This window comes from Ips typographus, linkage group LG5 (assembly GCF_016097725.1).
Source record: "Ips typographus isolate SLU linkage group LG5, UJ_Ityp_2.0, whole genome shotgun sequence".
NCBI classification, from domain to species: Eukaryota; Metazoa; Arthropoda; class Insecta; order Coleoptera; family Curculionidae; genus Ips; species Ips typographus.
The window spans coordinates 8071908-8088876 of record NC_138426.1 but is presented as its reverse complement, the minus strand read 5'-3'; the positions used below and the strand labels follow the sequence as shown (position 1 = coordinate 8088876).

Genomic DNA, 16969 nt, shown 5'->3' with positions numbered 1-16969 from the left:
AAGAAACCGCGCTCTGGCTTTTGTTTTGTTTTTGGCGACCAGCGTTGCCAGATTGACGATTTCGTTTTTCCAACCAGCTTATCAAGCACACATGACCACACTAGCAACACTTTACAACCTAAAGTACTGGAAGAGTATTGTGAGGTAAGTAGATTTAAGTATATCAAAATTAAAATTAGTAACAAACAAACTAACAGCTAAAAAAAGTGGCAACGTCGCACTAAACCCCTACACTTTTAAAAGCAGCTTCCATCCAATGCAATTAGGTAGGCAACTGAACAAACAGCAACACAGCACGTCGGTTGCTTCTTTAGTCACAACCAAAACAAACAAACGTTGATTGACAAATTGGTCATTAAACTCGCTCTCTGTCTAAATACAATGTGTTTCTTTGTCTTAATTTCGGTTCAACGTCACTCTCTAATAACTGTCTGAGACGTTCAAGAGTTTTATCTTTAGAGGCGCTTCCATCCCTTAATTTCAGGTGCCATAAAATATGGGGTTTTTAACCTGTTTATAGGTTCTTTCTGCACATCCGGTTAATACCGAAAGTGTCTTGTCTGTTTAAGTCATTTCACGGTTTAAAAAAAGTTTACTGTAAAATCGTTTTGTACCACATACCATCAGAAAAGACTTATGGCAGAGACAAGTTATAACTTTAAAAACCCTCATCAGTGCGACATTGCCAATTTATACACGTTTTTATGAGATTTTTTTTTTAAATAGTGTTAGGTGTAGGCAATCACAGGCACAAATACATTGTTCTGTTTTCATGGTTGCCTATGTTCAAGAATTGATTTAGTTATAAATGGTTGGCACCATTGGCCTTAAAAGTATTCCATAATTAAGGATTTTTCTGATTTTTTTTTTGTGACCTTAAAGATCTAAGGTTTCAAAATGATTTCAATGTAACTGCTTAAGGTAAAACTACCTTTTAAACCCAGAAATTGAGGATTTAAGAATGGAATTTTGTGATTTATTGTGGTAATGTTGGCAACGAGTTGCGCTTTGGCGCATTGCATTGTTGGAAATGAATTCAAGATGGCCGAGCGCGACGGGCAAGTATGATCAGGGACGTTGGAAAAATAATGTTTTTTCATTAATTCCTACGTTCGTGTCGGTTTTTCGCGTCCAAAAAGACCCGCGATTCGTTCGGGCTACGCCTCCCAGCCCCTTACGTAAACCGTTCGAGTTTTTCCCACGGGCGCCCCTCTTTTATCCGCACAGTGCAATGTAAATTCCGACAGGGTCGGGAATCGGGTCCAGTTTATACGGGGAGAAGCGGGGTTTTCTAGGTGTTTTTCTGGCTTTGTGATGCCCGATTCCGGGTGGTTCTAGTAGGATTCAGGTCTGGAACTAATCGCAAAAAGTGGTAAGTGATCCACACACGCCTTATCGTCTTTTAACTGCGTGTCGTCCATGGCGCACCGTTTCGAAATGTTGAAAACGCCGAAAATTTCGATGCTGTTGCCCAAGCCCCTGTCGTAGGTACCGGGCCGTATCGCAACCAGGGCCGTACCATCGGCCTCGCCACCTTTTTTTGTCGGCCGTCGGTTATTGTGGGGCCCCGCATTCGACCCATGTTGTGTATGTAAGACCGGCTTTAAATCCTTCCAGAAAACAGCTGTTCCATCATTTAGCTTCAGTTAAAACCCACCTTAATGGGACTCCACCCTGTCTCGCATGCTAATAATTAGGACTTTTTGCCAGGTTGGCACTATTAAGTGTCTTTTTTTTTGGCCCACTAATCATTTTTTTTTTTTTGGAACATATGATTGTCATAGACAAGTGGGTCAGGGGCGTTGCTATGGTCCCTGTCTAAAGTGAAAAGTAGGATGAGTTTTAAAAAGTGAAATTTGGTACTAATTGGACTAGTTTTGTTATTAAGGAAATAAACAGCTGAGCTGGTAGTAGGTTAGTTAAGTTTAACTGGAGGTTAGTGTTTGTCAGACTACAGGCAAGTTAAAACAGCTGTTTAATCATGTATTTGTAATTCTTCTAGTCTGAATTCTTTGACTGTATTTGAAAATTGGCATTTAAGTAATGCCTATTCCTTAACAGAAATATGTGCACAAAGGAATGATAACCTCAAACCACCAGTTGAAAAAATAATTCAGAGATCAGTGAGAAAGTTTGCGATCTCTGCCACTCAAAGGTTATCAACTGCTTTTTATAATTTATAAATAAACTTTTGCCATTATCACACATGGAAATTTCCACTTTTGCCTAAATATTGACTGATTACTTGTATACAAAGCTTGATGAGGTGATTTTTGTTACAGACTATAAGGGTGGCAAATGCAAACTATGGACAAACAACAACAGTTAGGGACATCGCAGAACCTGAAAGAGTCGTCGTCTTTGATCGGCGATCGGCCCCCTTCCGGGGGGATGAAATCCGCCGAACCTCCTCCTGCTGAAGTGTGTTTCGTGTGCGGTAATCGTGGTCATGCTAGGTCCTACCCGGTGAGCTCTAAACCGCGTCCTGATCGACCCAAGGATCCTTATTTTCCATTTTTGGATAGTCACGAACCACCTAAAGGGTACTCTAGGAGTTGGGGTAAGTTTAATCCGTATAAAGGGTGAAAAATGTGGTGAAGAAACAAGGAAGAACAAAGAAAAAGACGGTTTACATGTGCAGCATTTGTGGAAATTCCAGCAGGGTTGGTAGTTTGTGATTTGTCAAGAACTCGAAACTACTCACTGTAGTGTAGTTTACACAAATGCTACATCTAGGTTAGTTAGGATCTTAATGAGGTGGACACCATTTTTGTAGCCTTTAGCTTCTGTCAAAATAACTAATTAACATTATTACAGCTAAATCAGATCCTAGTCTGTACACCGCGTGCAGTTTGTGCTACCAACTGCTCTTGCAGCAATGGGAACAATACGAACTGACCGCCCGGCCTCATCCCGAACGTCTCTACTGGCTGAAACGGGTGGACAACGGACCGTACACGGGCGCCGACATGACCATGCAGGGCGAATACGCCGCCCAGGTGCTGGGGTTGAACGCGGAGGGGGCGCCTGCCCAACTGCCGCCCGCTCAACCGTCCAGGACGACGCGCGACGATTCCTACAGGCTACGGGTGTCCAGACCGGTTTCGGCTCCGGTAAGTTGTCTTTTGTTTTGACGTTAGAACGGAGATGATGATCATCGTCGTCAGCGCACGCATTTAGCTTATCTGTAGTCAGGAGGCCAGCCCGACTGCTTTAGTAGCCGTTGTAATCGTAACCGCTGATGTTCAGCTCTAATTTTTGCGTCCGCGGATCATAGACAACGAAAAGGAAACGGGTTTCTCTCTTTTGTTTTCTTCAGCGTGCGTGTGACGTCACGCTGTTTGTGTGTGTGTGTGTGTGACGTTCGTCAGGTTGTGTTAGTTACGGTGTTGCCGCTTAGTTTCGTCTAGCCTAGGATAATTGGAGTAGCAGATGGTGCGAAAATTATATTTGTGATTAAAGCCTGATTTATAAAACCAAATTTAATTTTAGCTGTAACTACTGACCTACAGTTTTCAGAAAACTGGACTTTTAAATTAGTTTTATTAACCATTTTCTTTCTTACTAATGCTAAAGTTAAAACATCTTTTATAAACTTGGCTTAAGACACTTCAAAACTAATTAATAAGAGATCCTGGCTGTCGCATTTAATATCCCCACAAATGGAGATAAACCTTTTTATCTTCAACTACTTTAGAAAAAGAAAGGACTTATAAGTTTAATTTAGGTCATCAATCAACTGCTCTAACTGACTGTTGATAGCTGACAACCTGCTTAAGATAGTGATCTTAATGTCTAGTAATCCAGTAGTAACGTAAAGCACTGGTTGGTTAGTCTAACAGCTTAGCATCCTCTTTCTTTGCTTCATTAAATGTTAAGACTTTCTGTTTTACGTGTAAATCACGTGACCAAATCTGTGACTGATCTACGGACTTGCAACCATGAAGAGGTAAACCAGTATTTTAGTTCTAATTGACAGTTTAGTTTTGACAGCATAATCTGTTTCCTCCATTTTGGATTACCTACTCCCAGTGTCAATTCTAGGACAAGTGATTCTACACATGAAACGGTCAAATTAGTTCTTTATGTAGGTTTTTTTGCATTTTTAGAAAGTATTTTCTGTCCTATCCTAGTGGATTGTGGTAGTGACCCGTTTTTTTGCGAAGTTAACTGACCGTGGGTCAAAGTACCCGCATAAAACCCATTTCCGTGCCGGAACCTAAGAAAAAACCATCCAGTCGAGTCGACCACCAACCAAAATGGCGATTCGTGGAAGTGGTATCGGCAACGCGGCACCACAAACACGTAGCGGTACCGGGTACGTGGGTACGGTCAAAAATCGAAAATACGAGCGCCTTTCGCTGCTGGGCCGTTCTTTGAGAAGGCTGCGCTCGCCGCCCGTTTAAAATGACGGAATGATCGCGAGAAGGTACCCACGTGTACCTAAACAGGAGAGAGAGTAGGTCATCGCAAGAAAGAGATCACGGGGGGGTGTGTCGCGGACGCGTTTCAGTCAGTTTGGAAAAATCGGGCCGTGTCGTGACGTCATGGCGCCCAAGAAGCATCATTGTGTCAAAATGACGGTCGTAAGTGTTTCGTTTCTATTTTAGAACCACCTTGGGTGACCCAGTCAAAACATAATTTCGTTTATTTATGATTTACAATTCAAATTTTTATACCTTCCCCCAGGCTATAGTTAATGACCGTCAATTATTACTACAGTGTTATCTAAGCTTAGTGATTACTTTGATAAGTTTTTCTAAAGTTCAAGGTAAAGATGTCTGGAACTTATCGTAGCGACACCTGGATTTGATAGACAAGGCAAATTTCCCCTTTGAAACGACCTTGAAAATTCAGGAACGCAGTTGTGCAATATTTTCCAACTGGATTTCACTTGATAACCGCATTCTAATATTAGCATTAATTACCCTAGGATTGTTAATTGTTGTTCTAGTTTCCTTATCTAACTAGGAGACCGAAAATGTTTATTTAGACTATGAGAATAGATATAAATAATATTTGAAGGTCGTTGTCTAAACACACATAGAAAGGCATAACACGTCAAACAGTTTCCTTTAGTTTGTGATTGGTCAAAAAGCTTTTTTGTCACTCAATTTAACAATTACAGCTAATGATTTGTTTGGGACGTTTTGCTGGTAATAACTGCCTTAAATTACAGCAAACGGTCAACCAAACTGGATCGGAAACTTTGTCCTACCGGTATTTACCGGATCCGGTCTGGTTCTTGGCACGCGGCTTCAATCAATTAGACTGATTTTAACATGTCATTTTCGTCCTGTTTATTGTTATTAAGGTTGTATGAATCACGTCGCCTGATGGATTTGGTTACATTACAATTTGCTCTTGGTAGTCGCTTATCGTAGCTTGATAACCACTCCTCTGCCTATAACTGGTTATTTCCTGTTGCGGCCACTGATTTGAGCGCATTTTTAGTGTTTTTTTGTCTGGCAAAAGGTCAGCGCGATTAACGAAAAATTTTGGCATGTCGTTACGCAAGATTTTGCATGTTTAGAGTGTAAAATGTTTTTGTCTGGTTGTGTACCGGATAGTGGAAGAAATCTGGTTATTGTACACGTTTCTGGTGGTTTTTTAAACAAAGACCGTATATAGTTACGTCAATAATGTTGGGTAAACAACAGCGGGCCTGTGTTTGCACTCTCTGCCAAAACCGTTATATGTTTACCTTGTAATTTGGCAACTGTGTCCATTAAATTGATTGATTTTAAAAGAAGTAGAGAGAGTAACTGACAGTTGATCTGAATAATTGTTACAGGTAGCTTCGAGTAACCTAGATCGCGACGATATGGTACCAGAGGGCGCTTTAGACTTAACTCACCCCTCTCAACCGCACGCCGTGTCAGTGCCAGTCCAGTCAGTGTCAGTTCCGCCAATTCTCTACAACCAAAATTCGAATTCGTCAACAGGCACGGACATCCTGGACCTCAGTATGCCGGACAAGAATTCCGTTACCGAGGTCAGTACAGTGAATACCGCCACTAGATCGTGCGCCAGCTTTATGGGGTGGTTTTCAGGTATGTTACGTGTGCGGCGACGAATTCAAGAGGGGCAGTTTGGATTTTATCGCATCGAAACAGTCTGCGGACGCCCCGATGCAACCCTTCTTCCCCAGCCTAATCGAACATCCCAGACCTAGTCGTAGCCGGCCTATTGACTCCCAGAGCCGAGTTCAGGCTTGCTCTGATTGTCAACAGCATCTGTTGAAACAATGGGTTACCTTTCAAGGACAAGGTGAGATTTGATGGGTTCAATATTTTGTCCACGCACGGAAATATCAAGAGAACTGTTGATAGAATGTGACAGAACATGTGGACAACGGCGAGTTTCTGTCACATTCTACAGATCTTTTGAGAAGCCCATGAAAGGTTGTGATGGTGTGTGTGTCAATGACGTTTAGCTTATTTCACCAATCACTAACGATTACCTTGCTCTTAGTACCGAATGTAGCCTTGTGATTTCGGTTCTGTAAACAAAAATGGCTGACCCTTCAGAGGTTTCATACTTTGTTGATATGATTTGTATTCCATCATCCATAAAATTCATTAATGAGTTTTCTATAGTGAAATCTGATATTCCACATTTAATTAAGCGGTATTGAGTGACAGTAACCGATAGGAATTTGCCGACTTTAGAAGGAAAAAAAACCAGCTTCATTAATTTAAACTGTCGTTTCTATTAAGTTGCGGTTAACATTTCCAGTTTTATCGTTGGGTACGGCTAATTGTAGGAGATTCCGGCCGCCTGTTATTCTTGCAATGCAAATCTCCCCGGTTTGTTGTCGATTTATTGTGATCGATGGCCGCATTTTACGTTATCTAACAAGGCAAAGATGTTTTGAAATAATATGTTTGTTTTCTCAACAGTGTATTGGTTATACTTGTAAACGTCATTGTTCACAGTGACGTCATAAGTTTGACTAGTGCATTTCGGAGACATCTGGTGGGGAATTTTTTTAAGTTGAAGTTTACCAAGAACTCTCACTGTAAACTGGTCTTGATATGCAGTTTTCCACTAGGTTAAGCTAGGTTAGAGAGTGTTTTTCCAAAAGTAAACCATTTTCAGGATATCTCGATTCACAGGCGATATTGATTTATTTTAACCATCCCCCAAAGAGTTCTATGGTCTAGCTTGCTGAAAAATGATCTAAAAAACACCAAATTCTTTGTATATTAGTTAAAATAAATCCATACTAGTGCAAGAGGATAAAATACAGGAAATTACGTTTATGACGCTTTAGTTACATTTTTTTTTAATTTAAAATGTATTCATTATTAAACATTATTCATTTTAGGACACTCTATTGAACTGAACTTACAGAATTACTCAACAACTGTGACGTAAGAAAGTATTGACTTCCTCGAAATCTTGAGTGTTTTGCCATTTAATCGTGTATCGGTGCTTTTCCAGCGCACATGAACTTTCACGAGTCTTGATCGTGATAGGCTCGACGTACACTTAGGATTGATCCAAATCCCCCAATGAAATTCAACAGAAAACCACCGATACAACTCGATTTATACGTATTTTTGATCCGTTAATCGATCGCTTTACCCTCTCGACTTTCGTTTTACTAGCGACGTAATTGAATTATTCCTCTAATTGAATTATTCCTCTAATTGAATTGCGTAATCAAAACATGGTCACTCGACCTCGAACCGGTTATTTCCAGATGACGTTATCCTTATCGAGTATCTCGAGTTTTTCGGTAAACAAGTCAGACTGTGTTGTTGTTGTTTTTGGTTGTTTGTATTCGCTAGGATCTAATCTTTGTTGCATTTTTACTGCGCGCGATTGACGTTGCACTCGTGTTTGATTTAGTGGATCTAGGTCTTGTCTGCGGAAGGGTCATTTTGGTATGGGAATGGTTGTCTTGTGTGAGCTAGTGAAAGTGACATTGATCAAATTTGGGTATAGGCAGTTTTGCATGCATCAAACTGTCTGTGATTAACAAGTTGGCACTGCTTTCAGGAGTGCCTCATCCAGAACGAAAGTACACCTTACGGAAACGGCAGAGTGCCGCCCTGGACACGACAACCTTCATTTGTTACACTTGCGCCCTAGAATACCCGTCCTCCAGTATACGACTGCTTTACTGCTGTCCAAATGCGGAGAAGGAACCATACTTTCCATTTATTCAATCGCTGAAAGCACCACCCGGTGCCAGTCCCGTGTCCCCACAGGGAATGGTTCAAGTGTGCTCAACTTGTTACAAAAGTATCCCACAAAAGCACCAGGTGAGTCCAAATCGAATCTGATTGGTTGTGGCATTAAGGTAATCTCTGGTGCGCAGGTGTTTGGAGGTGATCCCTCATCGACCGCTAGTCAACAACAGCAGCAGCAAAATCAGACGAGCGCCGCGAATAATCACGTTAGCGTCACCGAGGTGCAATACTTGAACAACACCACGTCCAGGCCGAGTACGGTGAAAAGTCCGGCGAATTCTGCAGGTTCGGATATTCGTTACAAACCGTACGATATCAATCACGCGTCTATCGTTACCAGTAAGAAAAAACAGGCAGCTTTGGCCGAAAGTAAAAACTCAAAGGTAAGTAAGTTTTGTCTTAACATCATGAATTTCGACAATTGTCACGTGACAAACTTGATTTTGACAGTTGCGAGGTTGATATTAATGATATTTATTTAAGATTTGATCAGTGACGTCTATTAATCAAACCAAGGTCCAGAGCCATGGAAAATAACTTGTGTAAACAATTCCAAAGCAATATATACCAGTCTAAGATATTAGACTAAATTTGTGTGTGTTTAGGGCAGCGTAAAGGTTTCGAATTTTCACATTTGTTCCAATTTAGGATTGCGTGAAGTATTCTACTACTACCAAAACAAACTCCACAAAACTAGAAAACTAAAGCAACCAAGATGCATTGTATTTTATAGCTTTACAGTCAGAATTTTGACAATTGCCACATTACTGTCTATTTAAGATAGGGTTAGGTGACGCCGCTATCACAACAGCTTAGCAAGACGAAGATTCATATAAATCTGAAACAACTTACCGCAAGCATTGTACTTTATAGCTTCATGGTCCGAATTTTAGCGATTTTGTTTGTTTAGGGCAGCTTGAAGGTTTGGATTTTGACATTTGGAACATTGCTTCCAATCTAAGATAGTCTAAATTGTCCCGTGATTACTGCTACTACTACCAAAACAAGATCCATAAGGTGCAAAGCACTAGAAAACAAAAGCCACTAAGCTGTAATAGTAAATGTAATGTAAAGCTTCTTAGCCTGATCTTTGACAATTCTGAGGTTACTATCTATCTAAGATAGGGTCACGTAATGTCATAACAGGTAATACGGTGTCATTAATGAATAAAATGACAATTTACTGTCATAAAAAGTGTAATTTTTGACAACTATTTTTGGAGCAGTATAAACCAATAAGTAGACCATAAAATTGAATTTTAACTTAACTTGACTCTAGTTCTTATAGATTTTTTTATTTTATTTTAAGGCCTCCTTAGCCTCGCGCACTACCTCACCATCAGTGGAAAACGGCCACGCAGGTTCACAAAACTACCGTTGTTTCATCTGCGCCGGGCTGTACCCTTTCGAGCAAATGGAGTGGATAAGCACCTCGGCCGAGGGGATGAACTCGCACGCTATGCACTTTCCTTGTCTGTCCAAGGTAACCACACGTTTCATATCTTTCTTTTCTGGTTACTGAGCGACTATTGCAGATCGGACGCACGCTGGAAAACAGCTGCATGGATTCGCACGGTCGAGTGTTAAGCTGCACCAGATGCGTGAACCACCTGACGCAGCAGTGGGATAATTTCGAATCGGAGCGGGTACCGTTGGAGAGGCGGCGTTACGACGTGCCCTTGCCCGACATGTCTTCGATGAACGGCGATCGGGGGATACCAACACCACCCAGTACCAACAGCGAAAGAACGGTTTCTAGTCAGCCGGCGTCAGGGGGCAGCAGCATCTACTGCTTCCTGTGCGGCCTCCATTCCGAGTTTACGTTGGCGCGGGTGGTTTACAGCAAACCGCAGGGCAGAAACGCTCCCTATTTTCCGGTGTTGTTGCGTCATAAAAGTCCGCCGAACGCAGAACAGCTGCGCGAGAACGGTAGTGCTTTGGTTTGCACCTTTTGTTACCATAGTTTAGTACACCAGTGGCGTCGGTACGAATCCCAGACGGGGCATGCTCCATCAGCGGATAGGCGTGAATACAACACTCACGATTATTGTTGTTATGTTTGTGGTATTACTACCTACAGGAAAAGAGTGAGGGCGCTGCTGATTAAGGTGAGTGTGAGAGTAACTAACTGTGTTAAGAGATGAAAAAATTTATTACCACCTGCTTGCAGAGCATAAAAAAACTCATTTTACCGAAAATATATGCACAACACTGTATAATGTAAAACTTAAGTTTCCACAAACTTTAAGTTTGTCTGATCAATTTTACAACAGCCACTCTGAACCACTATAAGAAATATCCGTTATTTTTCTATTCCAGGACTTTCCTTTTCTACGATTTCATCCACAGCCCGAGAATTCGCTGCTACTAGAAAACGGCGACTACGCAGTTGTTTGCTTGGACTGTTACGAGACCCTGCGCACCCAGTCGTTGGAGTACGAAAGGTTAGTGTGCGCGCATTTAGTTTCGATTCAGACGGTCAGATTCAAAGGCTTAAATCCACCAGGTGGGGTTTACCGTTGGACAAACGACAGTACAATTGGATCACGCAACCGCCCCCGCCCGAGGACAGTCCGGAGGCGGGTATTGCCCGTCTGCCCAGCGGCCAACGTAGCGATAAAGTGGTGAGTACATTCGCAAACCTAAAAATGTATGAAAATACATTCTCTTGGATTGTCTTGAACCAACTTTTTAAATTTGATTTAAGTAAATCAAAGTTTATCTGAATTTGACAGGCACCACCGACGTTCCTAGCAAAACCTGCACGAAAAAATCACTCGCCAAAAATAGTGGAGAGAAAAACGAATCCGAAGACTGAACAAAACTCAGGTAAGTCCAAGTTTTGTCTTTAAACTGCTCAGGCATGAACAGTTAACTAACAACACTGTAATAGTTCACAATATTTTCTTTAAAATCTCTTTCTCTCTCTATTCTTATTCCAATAATAGGACTATGTTGGTTTTGTTAATCAACCCCAGTAAATCTAGTCAAATACCTCCCATTTTTTTTAAATCCTTTTTAAATCTCCTATTAAAGCGATTTAGCAAGTATGTACAGTTAGGGAGGGAGCTATTGCATGAAAAACCCTCAGCTCATAACTTGGTCATTGTTACAGTTACAGAGTTCTAGTTTGGACCACTGTGTAGCTCCTTGAATTCCCTTTTGGGTCCTTTATTAAAGTTCCATGACAAGTTACTGTTAAAATGCCAAGGGAAAAATTGGAAAAAGAATCACATGACTACAAACATTAAAACAAATGAATGCCCACATTATTTTAAAATGTCATTTTAATAGTAGCTGTAAGTAACATCTGAATACTTGAAAAACCAGTCACGTGACCGAAAAACATGTTTATTGTTACAAACAATGAAATTGAGAATTTAATGATTTACAACAAAACTAGCAGTTTTAGCTATTAAATTTGACAGGTGAATATGATGGATAACAAACGATATTGTTCATGATTTTCTTGGCAAATCAGTGACCAATTCACCCTTTTTCCTCTGTCGTTTCTCCAGCCAACTGAAACCGGAATAAAACTGCTATTAAGCTCCCCCCGAATCGGATAAGAAGGGAGGATATGGAGTGTTAAACATCGGGCGGCTTTGAACGTGCCATCGCAAACCGAAAAGTGGGCAAATAAAGACGCTTATCTCGCCCCCCGGGGAAACCTCGCGGATACTGCGGTGATTTATTACTTTAGTACAGATCCGCACCTGCATTCCGGGTACTTTCGATTCTTGCCTCCGGGGGATTCGGGAAAACCCTAGAGTCCGGGCCTGGGGATGCACCGGGACGAGCGCTCTTTAAATCCGGCCCTTGTGGTTGGCGGGGGGGGGGCAGCAAGGGCTCTTTTCGTCCCGGCAGGAAAATCAAGTATCGCCAGTCTTTCGGTCCCCGTCGATAAGGGTAACGCGGTTTTAGAGAGTTTTACGCGCGTGTTAACAATGGGAGCAGTTTAATTATTGTTGTTTGGTTGTCTCATTGTGGTTTCTCCTTGCAAACTATTAGAAAGTTTAATGGGTAGTTACAGAGTGTTCCAAATTAAAAGTGACTATTGAGAGTTTAAAACCGTAAAAGAAGTTAGTTCTGACACTCGTTCGTGTTGAATAAATGGTTTGATGTATTTAAAATTGCGCTGTTGCAAAAACTGCAACTTGTACTATTTAAAAAATCTCTAGTACAACAATAACAGCTTCGGACGCAGTGTTCATAAAAATCGATTATTAAATATGCCAAAACCCGGATTAGCACGTTTCCAATAACTAAATTAGCGCGGTTCATCGAACACCAACACGACACAGTCTGAACCAAACAACTCCTATCGCCATAGCAACATCATTTGATGCTCGATTAGGGTGGACGTTTATAATGTAACCGTCTAACGACGAAATAGAGACGCGACCGGATATGGATTTCAAGCTGGATCTCAAGTATCCCCATCGCGACCCTTACGCCACGTTCCCTTATTTTTATGGAGCGGAAGGTAATAAAAGGGTGTGTTTTATATTCAGTTCTTTTTAAGGCCTCTTAGGGATGCAGGGTCGGATTTTCGTAAATGTATGTTTGATTCACTGTATGAACAAGAATAAAGCTGTTTATTCCACAAAATATTTTTTCAGTAGTGTTGAATTTCTTTGAACAATTTTGAGTATATGACGTTGTTACAGGTGTACCTACCAGCCCCAACAAACTACCTCCCACCTCGACCAATGGCAGCCTACCAGCCGCGCCCACAACCACCGCCAACTCGCCAGTGGCCAATCCAAAACCTCGCCCAGCCCCACTGGCAAACGCTGGCACAACCGCCAACCAGTACAACCATTCGTTTGCGGCTGCGCTACGTAACCTAGCGCAACAGAATGTACCCGGAACGGATTCTGCTGGTGATCCGCCTGCTGCCCATCGTCCTCGAGAGACTGGTAAGTTGTAGTTCTACTCAGGACGAAGCTGTTGATGGTCAAAATGGGTGTGATTACAGCCACCGAAAAGCCTAAACCGACCCCGCCCGAAGTGCCTACGCCTTACCCGACCAGTCGATCGGCCATCGATGCCCGACTGACGGCGGCTCCCAACCCTTATCCGGCATCTCTGGCCGATTTGGGCAGAAGTGGGTTTCAGCCGTATAGGCCCGAGGATCACAGATTGCCCCCGGTGCCTGTGGGACTGGAACTGCCAGGGTACGGCTCGCCATACACTCATTATTCCTTACCGATGGTGGAAGAACAGCTTTATTACGAGCGGATACTGAGACCTGCGTGGACGATGACCCATCCTTATATGCCGTATCTAGGTTTGACAGGCGCAGCTTCGATGCCCTTGTACATGCATGAAAGGTAAAATTAACATTCATAAACGCATAAAAATAAATTTTGACAGTCGTCACATTCATGTCATTGCTAAATACGTGTAAAGCAAACTGCGAAACGTCTAAATTGTCACAAAGGCGCTCATGAATCGATAAATTGCAATTCAGTTGATTTTTTCTCATTTGCAACCTTTTAAGTAGGTTTTTTTAGTTTTACAGCTTATTAAGACAACTTTTGGTCGTCACGTTAATGACTGTGTAGAGCAAACAGCCACACGTCACAAGTGTCAAATTAATACTCACGAACCTATAAAAAACCATGGGGTCATCAACTATAGTCCAATTTTCCGTTCAACACAATGAGTTGTTTTTACAAACAATAATATTGTAAAGTTTCCTGTTTAAAAATTTGGTTTAACTGATAATTTTAAACTTTACGCCACTAGTTTTTTTATAAAAAACTGAATAAATACTAAATTGCGCTTGGCACACCCCTGTGCGTGACGTATGTATGGGACAATTCAATATGCTAACGTAGGTGGAATTCTACATTCATAAGCACAATAGGCATTTACGAATATTCTACCGGTAGATACCTGTTTAACCTAGAGCGTTCGAAAATTGTTTTTGGTAACTACTATTGTCGTTCTGAAATTTTACCAATATACCGAATATATGTACCCGGTTTATGATTTATGGATCGAGAAGTTCCGTCGGTAAATTAAGAAAAAAGTGACTTTTGACAGGTTTTCCGTTAAAATTTAGAGTCATAACCTCAAAAATTAGTTTATGGTTGACGGTTCGTGGGTTTGTTCCGCAATTTAGCTAGCTTATGAGATTGACTTGTTAAATTAAAATGGATATTAGAATATATTCTGTTCGCGAGATGGAGGTATGCCGATATTATAAAACATTTCAGCAATGAACATCTGGATGCCAGTCAAGTGTCAAAGACATATCAGCAATAGGAATACCAATCGCGTTCTAAAATTCATTCAACCGTAATGAACCAGATCCTTAAAAGTTACACCGATTGTGGTAAACGGTGGAATTAGCTGGTATAATTTTCGTAAATGCCTATTGTGTATTGCCGGTGTGCCACCTGCCTATTTCGCTCGAGGATCGCTAAGCTGAAAAGAAACAGCGAACACCGTTTTACGTCAAAAACTAGTCCCCTTATGACGTCAAACGGGATACAACGTATATAGGGTGAAACAACCAAATAAAATTTTTATTGTAATTTTTCTTAGGTTTAAATGCTTCTAAAGCCGAAAACAAAAAATACGTGTTAAATATTTTTTGAAGCGCTATCGATTAACAAAATAAAAAAAAATTGGTTGATGACCGCATTTAGTTGATTTTTACTCATTTCTAATCTATCAAGTTTTGATAGTCATCACTTGTATGACATTTGAAAATACCTTATTGATCTTTACATTATAAATTCGATTATAGATTCAAACTGGAAGAGGAACACCGTCAAAGATTAGCGGCGGCAGCGGCCTCAAGGTCTAAAGATGCCGACCTAGAGCGCGAATTACTTGAGAGGGAGCGAGAAAAAGAACGTTTAGCAAGGGAAAAGGAGGCGGCTCGTAGGGTGTCGCCCCATTTACTAGGTCTACCAGTAATGCATCCTTCGACCGCAGGCATGCTACCCCCCACTTTGGGATTAGCCCCTCCCGCCGCTAGACACTCTCCTCTTGGTCCCGCTTACTTGGGACAGCCTCCTCAAGGTTACTCTCAAGTGCCAAGGTACTGAACGGTCAGTCAGTGTTAACTTTGTCTACTAATCGACCAATCACAGATCGTCACCGTCGTTACAACGTCACTCACCGATGGCCTACTCGACGCTGAACCTGTCAACGCCTCGCGGCCAATCACCAACCGTAATTCAACCGTCGGGTCCAATGATAAACGCTACCGGCAACGTGCAACCACCTCCCGCCCATCAAAATAGCCACCAGCACGCGGACAGCAAACCGTCCGCTTCTAGTCACGTGATCAAACCGCCCACGCCCAAACCAACGCCTCCACCCACCCCCAAGGCTACGCCCCCGCCTGTCGTTGGCAACGGAGACTGCGCCTGACCTACATCGAAGCCCGTCGATTTTGTTGCAGCTCCTTGTTGTCGGTAAGTTTTTAATTTACGTTTGCTGACAAATATTGATTGTGACGTGTTGTGATCTGACAGCCGATCGGAACGATTTACCGGTTTCGGTTGCGTGGTTCGTCACCAGGGATCTCTTCTACTGTAGTACCTACAGCAAACACCCCCTTTTTTGTTAAGGGTGTTTTAGTTCATTGTTTTGGTGTTATTAAAGCCAAGGAGGAACGTTCGGTTTCATTCAGGAATTACGCTGCAATTCGAGTTTCCGAGGTTTTTGCAAGTTATATTGCATTGTAACTAAATTCAATAGCAAGTTTTTTATTACTAAATTTGTCCAGTTTGTCAGCTCCTGTAAAGTTAATCAAAATTTGTGTACCTTTAATCTGTTCAAAAAATCAGGGAAAAATTTTTTTCCGGATAACTTTGCAAACTGTGAACGTTAACTTCGCAATGGAGCCGTTCTTCTTAACTGTAAACCGGATTATCTCCCATTTTTTTTACTTTAAACAAACGAGGGGCACGGTATTAAGGCGCTTATTAAAAAGAGGCGATTCTCGACTGTAAATCGGCGCGTAAGAAGGATAGAACATTTTTTTATATAAATATATGTATAAATAGTTAGATAGGTGTAACCAATTATTGCAACGGAAAATGTTTCCAATCTCGTTAAGGCTATATTGTGTTTCTCTTTCCTGATAAGATTGTAAACGTGTTCCTTTTTTACCGTTAACGTTTTGTATTGTGTAAATAACTTATTTTCGTTTTTAAGTTAATGCATAAACATAGACGCGCTGTGATGAATAATGAATGAAAATGAAAGCTACAAAAAGAAGTTACGTTATAATTGTGTGCTAAGGAGAGAGAGAGAGAGAGAGGTCAAGTGCAAAATTTTTATTGTTATAGTTTGATTCGACTATCTTTTACAAGTATTATTTGAGAGTAAAACCAACGTGTGTCGAGACTTGATGACGGACTAAATGGCTGATAAACACTTTGTACACGTTATTCGATTAACAAAAACCGAATTTAATGTTAATTTTTTTTTACTGTTTTATTTTACGGGTGTTTAATTTTACGTAGGTGAGAGAGAGAGTGGTGTTCACTGATTCTGTGATAAATACAATTTTAGTAATCTTGACGTAAACACTGTTTCTAGCATGACAAACCTAATAATAAATGTATATAAAAATTTCCTTGACGGTGGTTTCAAATTTGTTTTAGACGAAGAAGAATTTTCATATTATCCTCGGTACCTCAACATCAGTTGTCTGATTCCCATATTCACTTCCTTTTTCTCCTGCCTCAACAATGTTGATTCCTAAATAAGACCAACATTCTTGGAAGCGCCTTGGT

General features: G+C 41.2%; 1 protein-coding gene across 7 annotated transcripts; it reads left to right on the top strand.

The window, feature by feature from the left end:
- Position 1: 1 nt before the first annotated feature.
- LOC145729153 (uncharacterized) lies at positions 2 to 16967 on the top strand. Of its 7 annotated transcripts, none has more exons than XM_081979803.1 (17): positions 2 to 144; positions 2283 to 2560; positions 2818 to 3113; positions 5795 to 5995; positions 6054 to 6270; positions 8008 to 8273; positions 8330 to 8584; positions 9511 to 9684; positions 9737 to 10309; positions 10521 to 10645; positions 10693 to 10825; positions 10937 to 11030; positions 12872 to 13123; positions 13183 to 13537; positions 14965 to 15261; positions 15314 to 15640; positions 15701 to 16809. In XM_081979803.1, exons 2-16 carry the CDS (start codon positions 2299 to 2301, stop codon positions 15594 to 15596), a joined length of 3783 nt encoding a protein of 1260 aa, XP_081835929.1. In that variant the 5' UTR covers positions 2 to 144; positions 2283 to 2298; the 3' UTR covers positions 15597 to 15640; positions 15701 to 16809. The 7 variants fall into 7 exon arrangements, with proteins under 7 accessions (XP_081835929.1, XP_081835930.1, XP_081835931.1 ...); XM_081979804.1 differs by lacking the exons at positions 2 to 144; positions 15701 to 16809 and adding exons at positions 1017 to 1372; positions 16838 to 16967; XM_081979805.1 differs by lacking the exon at positions 2 to 144 and adding an exon at positions 1017 to 1372 and having other exon boundaries at positions 10708 to 10825.
- The last annotated feature ends 2 nt before the right edge of the window (positions 16968 to 16969 follow it).